This window comes from Catharus ustulatus, chromosome 15, assembly GCF_009819885.2.
Source record: "Catharus ustulatus isolate bCatUst1 chromosome 15, bCatUst1.pri.v2, whole genome shotgun sequence".
NCBI classification, from domain to species: Eukaryota; Metazoa; Chordata; class Aves; order Passeriformes; family Turdidae; genus Catharus; species Catharus ustulatus.
The window spans coordinates 11,843,197-11,862,526 of record NC_046235.1 but is presented as its reverse complement, the minus strand read 5'-3'; the positions used below and the strand labels follow the sequence as shown (position 1 = coordinate 11,862,526).

General features: G+C 42.2%; 1 protein-coding gene across 1 annotated transcript in view; it reads left to right on the top strand.

Annotated features, from left to right (window-relative positions):
* Positions 1-19,330, top strand: part of ADAMTS2 (ADAM metallopeptidase with thrombospondin type 1 motif 2) — a 172,785-nt gene that overhangs the window by 111,988 nt on the left and 41,467 nt on the right. The window contains exons 4-5 of the mRNA XM_033073023.2: positions 4,104-4,306; positions 15,141-15,224. Of these exons, the coding sequence (XP_032928914.1) occupies positions 4,104-4,306; positions 15,141-15,224 (287 nt within the window). The remainder of the gene's footprint in view (positions 1-4,103; positions 4,307-15,140; positions 15,225-19,330) is intronic.

Sequence of the window (19,330 nt, the reverse complement as noted above, 5' to 3'; positions counted from 1 at the left end):
CTGCTCCCTATCAGAAAGAGGAGATAAAATATTAGAAACTGCTTTATAGGACAATATTGCTGCTGTGAGATTGGGGAACCCTAAGGCTTGTACTGTTAAAGTCCAGTTGTTTCATAAGGTCTGTAGGTGCAGCCATGTTTTCCTGACCCTTTTTGAAAGGGGTCGTGAAAAAAACAAAACAAGATCATGAGCCAGCATCTGTGGATTTGGTGGATATCCTAAAGGGAGTGACTGAAAACACAGGGAGAGGAAGTTTTTATGGCAGGCAGTGTGTTCATGCTTCAGTAACTCAGAGCATCTGTTTGAGCTTTGCCTGCCATGATGGGTGAGGCAGAATCAGGAGATGTCATGTAATTGGGTTTCCATAAAGAACATGATATCAAACATTCATGAGCAATGCAAAAATTCCCAGAAAATAAGGTGGTGCTATCCCAAACTTTTGCAGATGGAGAATTCTTCTGAAAGATGGGCTGCAGTGATAGGAGAAAATTACTGAAATAGTACTGAGTTTTTAGTTGGCTTTAGAAAAAAAGAGGGGGTTTGAGGGGTGTTTGGTTGAATAGCTAGAGTGCTGCTGTCATTTGATTTATTATGAATGTGCAGCAAAAGAGAGAAATAGAAGCTTGTCTGTGAGTGGTAAATTTTCACAAATGTGAATTTTTCCTAGCTGGACCAAGAGGTTTCAACACAGGCTGTTGTGAGGCTCTGCAAATGCCAAGTGTCTGCTCTTGGGAGATGGAGAACAAAGTTGGCACCAATAATTAGTGGCTGATTTGGCAAAAGTTGCTGACAATTGACATCTGAGGGAGAGGTCTTGGGATAATTCAGTAAAACAGTGCAGTTTGAGATTACTTTTGTGATGTTACTGTGGAAAGTGCAGGGGTGATCAGAAGGAATGTAATGTGGAAAATGTGAAGGAAGAATTCTGTAGCTTATGTAGTTCTTTGTGCTTTCTCTTGAGGTTTTCTAGTGCACTGTTAGCAGTACAATGAGACAGCAAAGTTACTGACATTAACTAAGGAAATTTGAGATGCCAAAACATCACAAATTTCTCATTTATTACATATGGAACTTTGTTTCTCTTCCTCTTTGCTAAGATATGGGTATTAATTTCCCTTGAATTTAACTGTCATTTAGGAGCAAATCCAACATGGGAATAACATTACATGGTCCAGCAAATCCAACAATTCATCATCCAAGAGCCTGAGAGGCAGAGCAGCACTGGAGGAGCACTCTGTGGGGTTTGTGGTCAGGCGTGTGTGGAGGCATCCCTGCCTGTCCAGGGACAGCCTCTGGCGAAGAGCACTGGGTGGGAAGTTGGGATATGAACCAGAAATCTTGCAGCTACTGTTGTAAATGTTTTGGGCTGTGTTTCTGGTCTTGGGATGGTTCCAGCACCAGCTGGAGCCAGTGTGGCTTTCCCTCTGCTGGGAAGCACATGGGGTTGGTGCCTCAGAGGTACCAGTGCCCAACACTGGGCGTGTTGTCCTGAGGGGAATAGTTGAGGCCCACAGGCAGTTGTGTATGTGTGGAATTTTTATGCTCCCAAGAAAATTTAAAGTGCTTGGTTGGTGCCTACTGGCAGTGAGATGACTTCCAGGGAACCTCCTGATAACTTTTCTCAGGAGTTGGCAGGACTGTGGGGACTAGAGAGTGACAGTGATGAAGTGAGCAGCAAAGAGGGAGGACAGGCAGGTTTTCTGCAGGATGGCAGGATCACATTTTGCCTCTGGCTGATTTACTCACAGCAGGAATAAAGGTACCGTGCCAGGAGTTAGTTTGACACATAAGGGAGAGAAATGAAAGCACAAAAGCTCAAGATACCTTGACACCCAATCACCCACCCAAACAGCAGCCCCTCAGCCAGCAGGGCATCCTGTCCACAACCTCAGTGCACTGCTCAGGCTCTCCCCCTGCTCAGCACTGCTGTTCTGCAGTAGCAGCTCTGAGAGCTTTGCCTTGCTGCTGATTGCTTTAGCTTTTCATGCACAGCAGAGAGAAGACACGACCTGCAGCCCCTGCCAGCCTAGGCTTACTTTTCTACAGAGTTTTAAGATTTATGGCCATGTTTTACAGTAACTATGATTTGTCTTGTAGGTCATGAATATATGATTGCCCCATGTTCCCATAGCAAGTCTCCACTGTGATGGCTTGGTCACTACTTCTGAGCACTAGCCAGGAAGTTTTAACTCTGACGTTTTCAAGGTGGAGTAAACCATGAGGCAGGGCTGGAGCTGCTTGGCAGGTCTGGAGTCAGATAAAGAGCTGCCTCCAGTGCTGCCAGGCCAGGCTCGTCCACCCTCTATGGTGCACCTGGGAGTGACAGCTGGGCTCTGCGTGAAGAATGAATTCTCATGCTGAATCATGGATTCTGACCAGACTAATTTTAAAAGCTTATGGCCCCAGGAGCAGAAGCTGCTGGGAGCCCTGAGGAGGGCAATGAGAACGTGGTGGTTGTGCTTGTTAGCTACATTTGATGCTGCTGTTTGGGGAGAAGGACACTAGGTTCCATGGGGGTGCTGGACCATGACATGGGTGGGACCTTCTGTCCCTCCACTGAGCAAGGGGAGCCCTGCCAGGGCAGTGCAGAGGAGATCCCTGCAGCTGTGGATCTCAGGACAAGCCTGCCTTTGAAGCTTGCTGGAAGCTGGCAGAAAGCTGTGTCTTTCAGGGGCTGTCCTGTGCCTGGAGGTCTCTCTCATACCAGCCTGCACAGCCTGGGGCCCAGGGCAGTAAGGACTGCTCCATGGGGACTGGGGATGCCTGGTGTGTGTCCCTCCTGGCAGCCAGAGGCTGTGCAGGTTGCTGTGTTGTTGTCACCTCAGTGGGGAGCTGAAGGGACTCTGCTCAGGCTGCACATCACCCAGGACTGCTGACACAGCAGCCCGAGGCAGCAAAGTTCAGGCAAGAGCACAGATGTTCTTGTAATGAGCCCAGTGATCTGGTGACTCATTCTCTTCTCAAGCAGCCACTTTTGATGTAAAAACTTCAATAAATGAAAATGGAGAATCCACTTTTGTAACATTTCCAAGAGCTGTTTCTCATTTCTGGTTTGAAGGTGATGGTTTGAAGCTTGGGCTTCGTCCCTTTGCTTCCCATTATATTTCTGTGAATGAATCATTGGGACCTTTATTCAACCCACAACCCTCTCTGTACTTTTGCTGACCTCTCTTAGTGAGTCCTGACGTTTGCTAAAATCGAGAGGTTCTTGGTGGTGGTTCCAGTATCTTATAATGTAAATGGTAATAATGTCATGAATGCTAATCACTGCTGTTCTGTAGGATGAAATGTCAAAATTCCATATTTTCATGTTAATTTTTAGTAGGTAAGTGCCACATTAAGCATGTCCATCCTGTCAGGGAACATGCTTTTCATATCACAGGAACTGTTAGAAATCATTAGTAATGAAGGAGACAACTGTTGTGCCTGGTGGGTTGGTCTTTGACATGCAATAATGCAAAGTGACATGGAAAATTTGGAATTAAGGATGAAAAGCTGTTAAAAAAATTGTGGCTGTAGCAATAAATGAATTGATCTCGCATCTAAAATGTGGTGCTGAACTGGAATGAAAACAGGATCCGTGTCACTACTGTTGGATTGCATGTGTGTAACTAGGAAAGGAGCTAAAGGGCTGAGGCTGGCAGGAATGGTTTGGTGGTAGATAACAAAAGGCTGTACTGGTAACTGCACTTACCTTGAAATAGGAGCCTGTGGGCAGTAGGATCAGATTTTGAAGAACACGTCTATCTTTAGCTGTTCTGAATAGAGGCTACCTTGGGTAGCACAGGATCCCTGGACAGTGCATTTCTGTTAGAAGTACTTTTAAGGAACAAGTATTTTACTGCAAACAGCTCCATTCTTCTCATCAAGACATTGGTATGACTTGCTGCTCTTTTGGGCCTGTATTTATGATGCTGTATTACTTTGTGGTTTCTCTCTCATTTAGGCAGTTTTTAATTGACATTTCGTGAAACTAATGCTGTTATATAACACTCAGAACATAACAAACGCTGCTACTTCAGATTTATCTGAGCTGAAACCTGAAGCTCTCGTGGCTGGTAACTCTGTTTGATTGTTTGATCCGTGTGTCTGTTTGATTCCAGGCTCCAACCTGACTGGTTTGGGCAGTGTGGGCAGCGCGCTGGGCGTCGTTGAGGAGCAGGTGCAGCGATCGCGGCAGCGCCGGCGAAGGCACGCGACAGAGGACGATTACAACATCGAGGTGCTCCTGGGGGTTGATGACTCAGTTGTTCAGTTCCACGGGAAAGAACATGTTCAGAAGTACCTGCTGACCTTGATGAATATTGTGAGTACAGCCCTGCTAGCTGCCCTGTGGGAAGGCTCTGAAAGGGCTGGGAATGTAGGCTGGGTAAGCCATTTGAATAAGACGTAACAGATTTCTCTTGTGGCAGGAGATAAAATAACTCTAGGAGGGAAATCCAGGCCACTTTCAGAAAATCCAATAGGGGAGAAGCAAAATAAAAAGGAACCAAGACAGAAACTGAGTGTGGAACTCTTTCTTAAAATGCTCAAAGTCCTACTTTTGTGCTTTGGTGTGTGGGGACACAAGGTCAGGGCTCAGGTTTTTGGAAGTCATTATGTTTTAGCTGTATATTCCCTTAACCTAGGCTTCCTGCTGAGGGACATGGTTTGGAGAACTGTCTTCAAATAAGGTTCTAACAGAAATTACAATTGGCTTTTACATTTTTAAAGCTGCTCTGCTGAATTCTTTGATTTCTCAACAGCCACTTTAGGTCCCGGGCCACCTCCCTGCTCCTTGTTCACTCTGCAGTAAAATGTTATGCAGTGTAACACTGAGCTTTCTTAAACTGAGTTAGTATTTACTCCATGACTGACAACTTCAGGTTTCCTTAGTTAAATATTTAATCTTCAGAACTGTAATCTGTGCAACAGACTATATAGTGTAGGAGTGATGAAAGGAGACACTAGGGAATATTGTTTGAAAGAATAATTTTTTATTTCTAAATATCAATGCAGCAGCCCTCTAGTACCCCAGACAGTAAGGAAGGACACTATTTTTTGGAAAAAACTGATGACTTGAAAAATCATCCCTAGTACCTAAAAATCAAAATATATTTTATTCTTTTGCCAAAGAAATAGAAGTAAGTGGTAGCCCCCCTCACAGGGAACTCATTTGGGGATGACTGTCCTTCTCATCTGCAACAGGAGTCTTTTCTCAAAACACACTTCTGAAAAAGCTTTGGCCTCAGTGAATGTGTATTCTTAGTAAAACAGTGTTGAGTAAAAAATTGTAGGTCTGCTCTGTTTTTGACAAATGGAGTCTGACTGCTGAAGTTTACAGCTGTGTCAAGAGGATGAGCCTGGAGATGACTCCTTTCACTTTGCAAACCACAGAGGCAAAAATCCAGGCTGTTAGGTAGATTTGTCTGGGATATAGTTTTTCCAAGATATATTTTTTTAATTATGAACCTTGGTTTTTTCCTTTCTTTATTATGTTCTTTTAGCAATGTGCAGAATATCACTGTTTTTCATTTTAAATGAGAGGTGGAATACAATTTAAGAAAATCCCTTGTGTGATATAAATTCAGTTATGACTTTTTATAACAGCATTGTAAATAGTTAAAAACCTGCCCTGACATTAGAGTTATGGGGTACTTGGTGTCTGCTCTGATGGCTGTAAATGCATATATTCTAACAGAAATGACATAGTGAATTTCATTTATTTGTGTGGTTTGTTTCCTCTGAGGCTTAAAACAAAGTCTACAGTGAAGCAGATGGTTTTATGCATCTCTAAATTAAAAAGTCAAACAGGCCAAACCAGGAATGTGGCAAACAGGCCAAAATAGATTAAACAGGACTCTTTACTTATCATGTCACTTACATCTATTTTTAAGAATTAAAATATACAGTAATGGTAAAGAAGCCATAAATGTTCCAGCTCTGGAATATACTTTTTCCTAATTATAGTAAACCATCCAAGACATAAATTGCAAGAAATAACAACTCTTCAGCAGCCTGTCTCTGCAAGTGGTTTAGAAAGTGCAGCCTGTGTAACCATCCCCACAGGGCATGGCAGCTCTTGGCATAGGCAGCAATTGTTCTGTTGAGAGCTCTGAGGTACAGACATGTCTTTTGGGGACTGAGGATGTGTCCCATGCCTTGTGCCCAGATTCGAGGAGCTGTTTGAAATCCCCAAGGCCTCTTGAAAGGCTCTGGATAGTCGCTGGCAGTCATCAGTGTTGTCCTGTTCTTTCCTTCAAAACCCAGCTGGTTTCTAGAGCCTGTATTTTAGCAGAGGTGATGGGAGCCAGTCCTGTTTCCAGCTCCAGCACAGACAGGCAGGAGGGGTTTGTTACTGCAGATGATGGTGCTGGGGACCTGTATTGTGCCAAGGACAACACAATACAGAACCTCTCCTTCCCCTCAGCAGAGCAACTCCAGCTCTTGCCCTCAGTGTTTGATGAGTGCAAGGTGTAAATTCTGTGTAAATCACGGCTTTGGTCTCCTTTCCTGAGATTCACAGTGACTCCCCCATTGCCCTCTCTTCTACCTCTGAATAGTTGGGGTTTTCTGTTTAGAAAATGAGCCCACTATAAAAAGCCTTGGGGTCCCTGGCTGTTAGGGGTCACTTGTATGCAGGGTGTTTTGATGAGAGGTGTAGGTCCAAGGTCACTGAAAAAGAAGACACAGCTACAAACAATTCCAGCTGTATTTTTAAATCTAATCAGAGATCCTCTCATAACCATCAGATTGTGTGTACCCTGCAGGGTTTAGGATGTAATCAATTAGCTTCCTGTAGCAACAAGGCATAGAATCAATTAGTTCTGTATGGTAACGAGGTAGTAAGCATAAAATCAAGAATGCATGGTAACAAAATAAAGTAACTGTGAAGGCATTTACTGGCGATAAAGCAGGTGATCAAATAGTTGAATTTCTGAGGTTACAAAAAATGAAATAAATCTTAGGTGAATTGTTCCTCCTGGGACAAGACATTACTTTCCCAGAAGCAATCCCAGCATGGCTGCTTCTCCCACTGTGCTTGATCTCCTTGTGTGTGATGGCGTGACCAGTTGTCCTTAACTAACTTTTCCCAGGGATCTTGGGTGGAACCCTACCACCAACCCAATCAAAACAATTTTTTTTTTCAAGCCCAGTGCAATGACTGTAAATTCAGTAAAATCTGTTTTGTGCAGCTTAAGTGATGTGTTACAGTCCACACCTAAAAGCCATGAAGTGAGAAAAAACAGGGGCTGGGTGTCCTGGCTATCTTGAATAGCTAATATTTATCCCAAAGTTTGGAAATGAAGTCACTCCCAAACAAATGGTGATAGATGCCAGAGGATTTTTAACACATTGGGCTGCAGCCACGTATCGTCTGACTGTGCGCCAGCCGTTCCACTGCAGTGAGCTCGGCCTCATGCCTCCCCTTTTTCCTCCTCCAGTCATTTCCTCTGACAAAACTCTGGTTTCTCTTGACCTCCTCTCTATTCTCTGCTCAGCACCATCGGGACATTCAATCACCTTTGGAAAATGTGCCATTGTTTCCGCTTTAGAGACCCTCGCTGCCTCTCACTTGCACCATTTTCATTTGTACGTCATGCTGTGTTTTTTCCTGGGAAGGATATTGGCCTGCACAGTCCTCTGCATTTCCAAGCATGAGCCCACACATTGCACAAATTAACTTTGTATTTATAGCATGCAGGAGCATTTCCACAGAGGAGAGATATTTGGGTGGAATCTTGTAGTTCTGTGGTTACTCAAGAGCATAGAAGGTAATTCAGTTTCAACAAGAAAGCATCTCAAAGCCCCAGTAATTGCATCTGCTTGTACAGTTGTTTGGGAAATACTAGAAAAGTGCAAGGCTAGAAGTGGCATTGGAGAATTACCTTGTTTCTTGGGAAAGAAAAAGTTTCCACTGCAGGATGCTCTTTGAGGAGAAGGGCACTGAACGGATGTTATTGAGATGAATGGCTTGGATGTGTGCACGGATCACAGGATAAAAAACTGGCTGGGTGGTCAAGTCCAAGGGGTGGTGGTGAATGGAACCAAATCCAGCTGGTGGCCAGTCCAAAGTGGTACTCCCCAGGTCCAGCAGTGTTCAATATCAGTGATCTGGATGAAGGAGTTGAGTGAATCCTCAATCCATGTGCAGGTGACACCAAGGGAGATGGGAGGGTTTATCTGCTGGAGGGCTGGAAGGCTCTCCAGTGGGATCTGGACATGGCCTCAAGTTGCTCCAGGAGATGTTTAGAATGTATATTTGGAAAAATCTCTTCATGGTTGCTAAGCATTGAAACAGACTGCCCAGGGAAGTGATGGAGTCACCATCCCTGGAGATGTTTAGAAGATGTTTGGATGTGGCACTTGGGGATGTGGTTTAGCGGTGTCCTTGGCAGGTGATGGTTGTACTTAATGATCTTAAAGAGCTTTTCTAACCTAAAGAGTTCATTGATTCTGAAATGGGTGTTGTTGGTACCCAGTTCTGGTGCTGAAATTCGCTGTTTCATAACCCTCTTTAAAGTAGTTTCCAGGGTTAAGCAATTTTCAGAGGTAAAAATCTTTATTTTCCATTCCTTACTGTGTAAGGGCTGATATTAAAATATTTATATATATTAATGTAATGGATATATGACCAAAATATTTGTGATACTAAAGCCCATCTCCTCAAATTAGCTAAGTGCCTAATTGCTGTTATTTCAAAGGGAGATAGACCCTAAATAAGAATTATGCCTCCCTCTGGGCTAGATTTATCTGAGTATTTAGTCATTTACCTGCCTTTGAAATCAGTGAGAATTGGTATTAAAAATTAGCTCAGGGGATTATGTATCCCCCAGCCTTCAAGTGAAACTTCAACTCCAGAACAAATACATTAAACAACTTTTCATTTGAATAACTGGAATCAATGAGAGTTGTGCAGCTGGGGGTTTTGGAAAGTCCCTGGAGTCTTTCACCTGCATCTTTCAGCTCTACACATGTCTTTGAAATTGTGGCCCTGAGGCGCTGCTGAATGTGTTATCTGTCCTCTTTAATAGGATGTACATGATACTACTATTATAGATGAGATTTCTGCTCTCGTATCTCTGGCTGATGAGGGATGAAGATTTGCAGGTACAGAACAGCAAGTCCCTAATGAGAGGAAAGGGCAGAAATGCCATTGGTTTCTAACTGACAGTTGGATAAAAACCTGAAAGCATGTCTAATTCAAGCTGCTAAAAAGAAAGTGATGATTGAATACATTGAAATAATGGTGCTCCCTGTCTTCAGAATCATGCTTTTTAAACTAAAAAGCATTTCTTTTAGACAGCAAGGATAGTTCAATAATGTAGAATTTGAGTGGATTTTTGAAAATTAAATAATTCATAAGCTCCAATGCTCATTATTTAAAATCAGTTTATTTTAATATGGGCACTTTAAATTTGAAGTAACTCTAAGAACTTCCACAAATAACAAATGTAAGTCCAACTCTATTCATCTGAGGGACTTCAACTGTCCATAGCTGAATTTCAGCTTGTTTGAAAGTTTAAATGAATGTATGTGAGTTAACTCCACGTTTTGACTGTTCATTATAAACCAGTAGCTGTGACTGGTGTGAACAGTGTCTGAAGAGGCCTCCATGAGTTTATTTTTGTTCATTATCTTGATTGCCACCCTACAGTGGAAGCTGTAGTTGTGCTTGGGCATTCAGGGGCTCCTGCAGGAAAGACCCTCTCAGAACTCTTCCAGGTTGTGCTCATTTTCACAGGGATATTATTCCCAGTGTCAATGAGGTGAGCATTGCTCATTACTGCTGCCTGGAATGTGCCTTCTGCCCTATCACACAGGTTTTGGTACTGTCCTCAAGGTAGAGGGTAGGTACTGTTAAAAGATGTTTTTTTTCCTTTCCTTCAAATACCAACATGAGCTTTAGCCACAAAGGTTTCAGCCAGGGACTTCTGAGTTGTGACAGTGTGGTTTGTGTGATGGAGTGTGGATAATTAGGATCAGCTTTCAAATTCTGGATGCTTTTCTTAACCAAACCACTTAGATTTGAAGAGGTCACTGTATTTATTACTTTGACACCACACCCCTATCCCTTGTAGTAAAGTGATAAATCAATCTGCTTAATTATTTTATGAAGCTACAGTTGATTTTATTAACATGATCTTGAGACAGTAATTCAGAAAAATACTGAGTCTGTTGGTGCAAAGGTAATTTACAGTGTTTAGAGAAACTTCTCACTGCAGTGGTTTATCAGCAGGAATGAAAAGTTCCAAGAGCCTGCGGGAGGAACTAAGAAAAATAAATTAGTCATGAAGTCAGAAAACAAAGTCTATGACCTTTCTAAAGCCAATGTTACAGTCGGAGATGAGATAGAGACCTGTAACATGAAGCTACCTAGTGCCTTGCCAGCACATCTGCTGGGGAATGTTTTTCATTTTGATCAGAAGCAGCTAACTTGGACTGGTAACACCTACTGCCTCTGACACCAGGGAAGGTAAACCAGGCCTCGAACTCATGTTTGCATAGAAAACATGAGATTCTTATCTCTGTTTTGCAATGTGCATTGCCAAGCTCTTCTAAAACTGCCTGGTGTATGTGGTTTTTAGCAGAATGTTAGTTGTTTTCCAAATGTGAGATCACAGTTTGACCTTTAACGTTCATGTGTGTTGTGTGCTTTCATTCTTTTTTCCTTGTGATGCTCAACAAAGATTTCAGGACAAAAGGAGTTCCTCTCTGAGGAAATAAGGAAATGCCTTGTTAGGACTATAAAGGGACACTAAGAGCCCTTGATTTTGCCTTATGATTTTCTGTGTGACCATAGTACATCCACCACAGGAGCTGATGTAAATGTTATTCCTGTGGGATTAAGATAAAGCTTGGAAATGTCAGAAATGCTCATTTGGGATCTTCAAAAGCATAAAGAAGGTGATGAAAACTGAAGAGCACAGTGGTGTTTGAAGTGGGACCACAGAAAAATAAAGTGAGAGGAGAACACTTTTGTGAGGGTCAGATTACAGAAGTTTGTGCTCAGTATCCACCATGACATTTCTGGTTCCTATCCTGCAATTCAAACCAGATGTTTCTTGCAGAAATAGACAATCACTGGATGCCCACCAGGCACCGAGGCTTTGCTGCAGATAATTATGATCTGATGAATGAGCTGCATCTCGGGCTGGGCTCTAACAATGGCTTGCCAGGAGCTCTGCCATCCCACAGGGAAGGCACTGATGCTCTCCAGCCTCTGCAGTATGGCTCTGGCAGAGATCCACACATGGTCCCAGCTCTGCCCAGGGGCCATCAGTAGTTTCTGCAGCAGTACTTGTGTAAGGACGCTGGGTGATCAAAGAGGGGGCTAATCAGCTTGGATGGATCAGCAATGTGTGGTGGCTGCAAACCACATGACTCTTGGTTTGTGCCCTCTCCAAATGGTCAGATGTGCCCTCTGATGGCTGCTGGTGCTGGTCAGAGCTGTTTGACACTGATGTAGCCCGAGGTTGAGGCTGTGAAATGTCCAGCAGGCATGGAACAGCGCTCACCCAGGCGTGAGGAGCAATCCATGGAGCTGCCCCAGGACCAACCCGATGGTTTATGGTTCAGGAGCTGCATTGTGATGAAATGATCTGCCTTTTGCATAGCAGATACCAACAAACTCTGCAAGGCTGGGAACTCCTTCAAACTGCATGAATGAGTTTGCTGATGATTTGCCAAAATATGCCTATTATTCTCCTATGTTACATTGGTTTAATTAGGGATCCAGGGAACCACCTGACTTTTCCTAAAAGTCCTGCCAGCTCTATCAGCAGGTAACCTGCTCTGCACCAAGACTAGCAGAACTGCAGGCTGTTGATTACTATTTGTGTTACAGGAGCTTTCAAAATTCCCTTTTAGGATCAGGCCGTGCTTTGCTCAGTAATCAAAACTTTCCAGTGCTTCTTTTACAAAGCATGAGGCACCTCACAGGCACTTGGCTTGCCTTTAGCTTTTTGATGTATTCTATGTGCTTACTGTGCTGACTTGAAACTTGCTCAAGGCAGAAGAATTATAAAATTAGGGGAGAGGGACAGATGAAAAAAGTAAATAAAGTCTTTGTTTTTCTTATGCAGCACCAATCTGTGCCAGCCTGATTTCTACACGGAAACTTTAAATAGAAATGCATGTTTTCCTTTGAAATATCCCAGAAAAAGAAACCAAAGATATCCCAAAATAGTTAGCGAACTACAATAGCATGATGAAAGTCTCTTTACAGTGTTCCACTGTGCTTTGAATTCTTTGAGATTTACCCAGCCCTCTTCATCACCCTCTACAAATGCTGAATCACTGTAGGACATCTATCAAGACTGAATTCATTCACTGCCTTCAGTTCAGGAGCTGTGATTATGGGATGGTCTCTGTGTACTTTTTTCCTCCTATGCAGCAACTTAATTTTAGACTTACTGATCTAAGAACAACAGGAGATTGACTCTGGCTTTTCTTCTGTTGATATGAACCAGGATGTCCTAGTGAAGTAGATGGAGATGCAGTGCTGGAAAAGTACTTGCAGTCTTTTCCACAGCTGTGTGTATTTATTGCACAGACATCTGAACATGTATCTCCATTGTCTGGCTATCTCAGTAAGTCTCAAAGTTGTGAGTTGCTCTCAAGCCTGGAGCTTTCTGATTGCACAGGCTGGTTGGTCTTTTCTGCCATATACATTGAGCTGCATTAGCTTGACTCTGCTTTCCTGTTGAAATAAGAGGTGGAAATGTGGAGAATCTGAGCTTGGGATTGAGGTGACCCTTTCAGTGTGTGCATTTTCATGAACCCCTGAGAGCACAACATTGGCTTGGATCTTGTATCTCTAACAGGTTCCTGAAACAAATAGGTGTGATTTAGACTGTGTGGAAAAAAAGGAAAAGCATCTATTTCAGCATATTATTCATGTGCAGTGAGACAATCCTAGCAAACCACAGTTTAGCTCAGAGGAAGATGCTGAGTGAAAAGGGCTTGGAATCATCCTTATTAATGAAACTAAGACCCAGAGCTTTGAACCGGCCTGCTGTCTTCCAGAAAATCCAGGATCCCAAGAGAACCAAGCTGCTTTTTACTGTGCTTGTGCTTTTCTGTTCATTCACAGTTTGTTTGTTAGATGTCATTTGCATGAATAGTCAAACAGTGTTTTAATTCTGTTCCATCAATGTTTTCAAGCCAAGTTTCCCTTTGGCACACAACAGCGATACAGTTGTTCAGTTACTCAATGATTGTTAAAAGAGGCTTAGGTTAAATTCTGGAAGTTAATGAGAGAGTGGTGTGCACCAATTTGGATTATGCTTTATGAACTAATTAAATACTTATTTGCATGCTGTGTTTACTGTCCTCTATACACAGTAGTTTTTATTTAATACTCATTTCATGTACAGGTAATTTACAGCTTATTTCAACCTCATATCCTTGATGTAAATGTTCTCTTCCCACCACACAAAGAGGGAGAAAAATTAATATCCCTGCCTCCCTTGACAGTGTTTAAGGATCTTTTTTCTGGGTGAAAGAATTTTTGTAAAGCAAAATGTGTTTATGTCTTACCTCTTTATAATCTGTGTTGAGGAATGGTCCTCAAAGCAAAAATAAGAGAATTTTTTAAAATTTCAGAATGCAAAGTTAGTCTTCTAAAGTCTTATTTAAACATGCAAAGAGATGATCTGATTTCTAGAGGGGCTGTTTACAAAGCAGACTTGAACATAATCAGCTCCTGCTACCCCACAATGAAAACAGAAGCCCCTGGAGCCACTCATAGCCATGGGCTCCTCATCCACCCTCTTAATCTGAGGATCTGCTTGCTCATCAAGCAGTAAGGAGCCTGGACCCCAGGCATCCCCCAGAATGTGCCCCAGGTGCCCTGCAGGGTGTGAGCCTCCCCCTGGAGCTGCGGTTCAGCAGGACATCGGGACTGTTGAAAACTTGGATGCCTACCAGGCATAAAATAAGGCTCTTCTGTCAAAAAATACCGATGAAATTAATTAAAATTCACTTTAAAATGTCAGTGGGGATTGCTTAGCAAAACCTACACTGATGTATCTAATTTTAATGGTTTTTGAAGAGATAAAATATGGGCCATTAAAACTGGGGCTGATTGAAGTAGCAGGACATTATTTACCATGTTTCAAATGAAAGGTTCCCTGAAAGTTATTTATTAGCTTGAAGTAATGAATCTAGTTTGCAGGAATAAATGAAATCTAGGTCCAGGCAGCAAAACAGTTCAGTTTGGTGTAACCTTTACCAAGGGAAGGAGGTTTTAGGGAAGGAACTTGCCTTGCAGGGATCTCATCTGCCTCTTCTAATTTGTGAAGCTAAACCCCTGCCATTTGGCCAAGTCTCATGCAGTCTTCATCACTGAATACTTAAATCAGCCTTGTTAACAGTTAATATTTGCCCAGCTTGCTTGTAGCAGTGTTTCTTAAGTAATAATAATTCATCCACATCTCATTCTCTTTATTTATTTGCTTTTCAGTGTTCCTGGGGTGATTTCCTCGTGTGCATGTTCAGTTATGTAGCTCTGGTATTAAAAAAAGATGACAATTTTAATTTGTTGGCATTTTTTAGCTTTTGTTCTACATGCAAAGTTTAACACTGATGAGTTTTGACACACTAAAGCCAGCCCATGTGCCTGACCAGCTTTCTGGGGAGGCACATCCTCCTGGCAGAGTGTGATCTGATGGGTCCCAGATGGAAGAGTTACAGGGTGCAGCTGAGCTGATCTGGTGAATGGCTCTCAGGAGAGAGGTCCTGTCTCTGCTCACTCATCCCCTTCCCTATGCATGGTCCTGCTCAGCAGAGAGACATTTGGGATTTTGGCTGGATTGCCACGCTCCAGACTCCAGTGGGCACACATGGAGCTCAGCTGCACTGTGTGGGTGCACCATGGTGCCTCCAAGTGCAATTAGGCTGGCACTTGTATACCTGTTAATCTGAAGTCTCTATATTTATTTAAATGATTCCTTAAATGATGGGCTGTTGGGAGTCTACAGCAGAGTTTGGAAAAAAAAACCCCAACATTTTCTCTCTCATTAGTGGAATTTTACATGCTTTAAATATGATCACAAAGTGGTGTCTGGCCTAATGACAAAGCATAAAAAGCATAAAAGGTACCGACTGTATCACTGCCTTCATAGTTTCCAATGTTAAAGCACTGAACTCTTTTCCAGGTTAATGAAATTTATCATGATGAGTCCCTGGGTGCTCACATTAACGTTGTGTTGGTGAGGATAATCCTGCTGAGCTACGGCAAGGTAAGGAAAGGTTAATTTAAATGGAGGATATCAATATCTATAGACTTCATTCTTTTTTGAACAGTGCAGTTACTGGGGACATTTATTTGTTTTGTATTTTAATCTATGTATATTATCTTTACTGGTCTGTGGATCTAAAAAACTTCCACGATTATATATATCTGTTTATCATTTAAACTTTATATTTTAAATAATTTCAATTTCTTTTGGGTTTTCCCTATGTCATATGAAGTTACTGCTTAGCTCTGGCAGCCTGTCTTTTCAGATTTGTTTGGAATAGTCCATAAAACATAGAGAACATTTTAGTTCCTAAAGAAAACACAACATGTTCTGGTTCAACTGAATGTAAGTAACAGTAAACACAAGGTCAGCTCTGCAAGATGCTGTGGGCTACAAAGTCTTTCTAAGAACTCCTTTATACTTGTGCATATTATCATTGAAGCGACACATCTGCTGAAAGTTAAATGGGTGTTCTGTGGAATAGGGGCCAGAAGGAAAGAGCTCTGCAGATCAAATCTGTAATTAAAAATATCAAGTGGTCTTTCTCTCAGTTTCTGTGGAAGGGGTTGCTCCACAGACAGAACATGGGTAAAGAGGAGCAAAATATTAAATGGGTTTCAAAAGTATTGATCTGTTCAGTACCTGTGTCCTGTTATTGCCAAGTCAACATCAGATTCCATGGAAACAGGAACGGGGCATTTCAAGTATGCTGATAACTGCTTTGGTTAAGGATGTGTGATTTTAGTGTTCTCCAGTGCAGCATCAGACCCAGCTACTCAGAGCAGAGAGTTGACATCTAATGCACCTTCCTGTGACTGGAGCTGCTGGGATTTCCATGTTCATGTAGTAAACCTGGATTCTGGATGACTCCAAGTCTGTTCATGGGGTTGCTGGAATGCTGTCAGCAAAGAGCCGGTGCAGATGGTGAAGCTCCACTGGTGTTCACCAGATTGCCCTGCTCAATACCAGCTGAGAATTTTCCTCCCTGGTGCAAACGAGGAAGCTCAGGTTTAGTCTGAACTTTGCAGGAGACTGATTACCTGGATACAGGTTAAATTTTTCTGTTGGAGCTTCCCCATCTGAGAACCAAACACATCAATCCATCTCTGCTTTTCCTGCAGTGATGATGATGATGATGATGATGATGATGATGTAGTTATGTGCTTTGGATAAGCTTAATCAGATTTATGTCCTGAAGTAAAAGGTAAAAAAGGTAATATTTGCCATTTTGTGATTGAAAATTCATGGAGTGTGTAGGTAACATTGAATTACAAAGTGGTTGCTGTAACAGCAGAAATTTGATTGCAAATTGACTTACGAATCTCATACAAATCTGATGTCACAATAGTGGTGGAAGCCAGCAGAATTAGTACCTGGACTAGTCACTTCTTTGCAGTCTTTAGTTCATGGGTATTTCATAATTGTTACATGTTGATTATTACTCATCCTTAGCCCTATAGATCTACCTGTGTGAGCTCTGGTAATTTCTCCCAATTTCCAGATGGCAGACGGTGGCTAGAGCAGTCATCATTCCATCTTAACAATCTTTGTTTTCTTGAGAAGAGCAAAGCCTTGTCCATGTGTAATCTGAAAGTTATCCATTTCATATTCTTTAGAGAGGAGAGTTGGTGTGCAGGACAGAAGCCATCATTTCTTGGTGGGTCTTTGGCCACATCACAGAAGTAGCATTTGCAGATCTGCGTAATCTGCTTGTGGATATTCTGCATCTGGATTCTATATCCACAGTCTCCAGGGGACAATGCTTTAGTTTCTGAGTTGTTCTGCTGGTTTCAGTGGAATAATTCTGCTATCACAAGCTTGCCCCAAAGATAATTTTTCTTGCATTTCCATATCTGATTCTTGTTTACATGAAAGACAATCTATCGCTTTCTAAAAATAGTAAAAAGTAGATCTAAAAGATGTAGCTCCAGAGCTCCTCTACTTTATGGTGTGGGAACCTGCATGCCATGGCTGTATAAGAATACATTCTTTTCTCTTCATGTTTTTAAAGATTCTGATCAGAGAACTAGTACCAGGAAGTAGAAGGTGAGGAGATTTTTCTTTAAAGTTTTGGGAAAATTTAATAGTGGAGAAGCAAAGAGAAGTGTATAGTTCTTATTTTCTGAACCTGTCCTGAAGAATTAGAACAAAGCCTTGGATATTTTACACACCAGCACTAACAATTTTTAGGAAAACATATATTCAAAGTACATAATATTAAGTAGGGTGTGTGTACAAGTTAAGGCAGTGCATGAATGAAGCAGTGTGATTGGCTTCACAACATGAAAATGTTATCCCAGTCTTGTTTGATTCAGTAAGCATTTCTTTTGAAAGCATGGAGCTAATATCTTCAGATTCATTTGCTTCACTGCAGGCAATTTATGTATATTATCAAGGGTGCCATTTAAATAATCATAATAATTACATTATGGTTCTGTAATTGATGAAGTATGTACCATCAACGTCAGGTTTATGACAGCACTCTCAGCTATTGCCAATTCTCCACCCCTGAGCAGCCTTCTACTGTATTATGGGGTTTTTTTGACGATTATATTATTTTATACAATATGTCATCTGTTGATAAGAATAATATGGACAATACTTGAGTTGCATAGCAACCAACCTTTACTGGTTCTTGCTTGAAGGTACTCTACTCTTTCAAATGTAGTTATTCTCAAACACAGGCAACTGTACATGCAGAAGTTCCAGTATTTCAGGAATAGTGTTAGTTGCCCTGGTAAGATAGAAAAATGGAAGATATTCCTTAGTGATCACATGCAGAAATTATTTCAGGGATGAATTCAAAAGATGTGACATGGTTTTACTGATTTAGCACTTTGTGTGAGTGGACTTCGAGAGGGTGGCAGGTTGGGCCCTGCCAAGAGCAGGCTTGGGCTCTGGCTGGGTGGTGTGTTTGGGGAGCAGGCAGAGTGTGGCTGGGGCTGGGGTAGCTTTGCAGGGCTTTGCAGGAGCTGCCAACCCTTCCCTGACTCCCCACTTTTAGTGCTTCCAACAAATGGTGTACCACAGGCTGATGTGAAGGCTTCAGCTGTGCCTTGCTGCTCCCCACTCATTTATCAGTTCCATCATTAGGATAGAAAAATGTGTTCTGCAAAGGCTGCCCCATATCTGTGTTGGCCTCAGAAGCCACCATGCATTTCTGTGCATTTTCTTGACATTGACTTCCCAAGCCACTGGCTTTCTTGATGTGATGGGACACTGCAAGTAAGTAAACAAGGTACATGCAGTGCATTTTGCTTCAAATGGCAAAAAGATGAGCTGGCTCACTTCTGCCTTTTTGACTCCAGTAGTAGGAAGATTGGTTCCAAATTTTGGCAACTGTGGATACATTTGAGATTAATATAATTCAATGTTTGTGCAAATTATTCCACTTAGACCTGTTTTGGTTGTAACGGCTCTGTAATCCAGCTAGCTCTAGAATACTCAGGGAAATAAGAAAAGTAACAACGAGCACCAAGTGCAGAGGAGGTTGCAAGAGATGAGCTGAGCCTGCATTTAAAAACCCTGATTAGTTATTCTAAAATTTGTTTGGAAACATTTAAATACTGAGCACTGCATAAAATCCTCTCATCGCCTCTTTGAGGTGGATGAATAAAGATTATTATTCCCATTTTACAGCTAAAAAAACAAAGATGTTAAGTGTTATTTTCCAAGGCCACACGGAAGGCCACTGGCAGGCTGGGGATAGGACCTCATAAATTCCTGGCTCCATCCCCGTGCTCTGTCCATTGACAATGGTGACTCTGTGCAGATGAGCTGCCCTTGCACAGTGCAGAGGAAAGCACATGTTACCTGGGATGGATGCAATTAATACAGTGATTAATGAGAAAAAAATTGGAAAGATTTCTGTGGGGACTGCAGGGGTTTCAATGAATGCAGCCACCTGAGGATTTGTGAGGGTTATTTCTTGGGAAATGTGAATGTGGCAGTGCAGGACACGCCTGAGCTCTCCTTTGGCACCATGCACAGTGAATGGCCTGTGTTCAGCCTGGAGCAGGGTGGGATGGGCTGAGGGATGCTGGCTCTGCTCCATGGCATCTGGAAGTGCAACCAGCAGGGAGAGAAAACCTACATAAGCTGTGAAC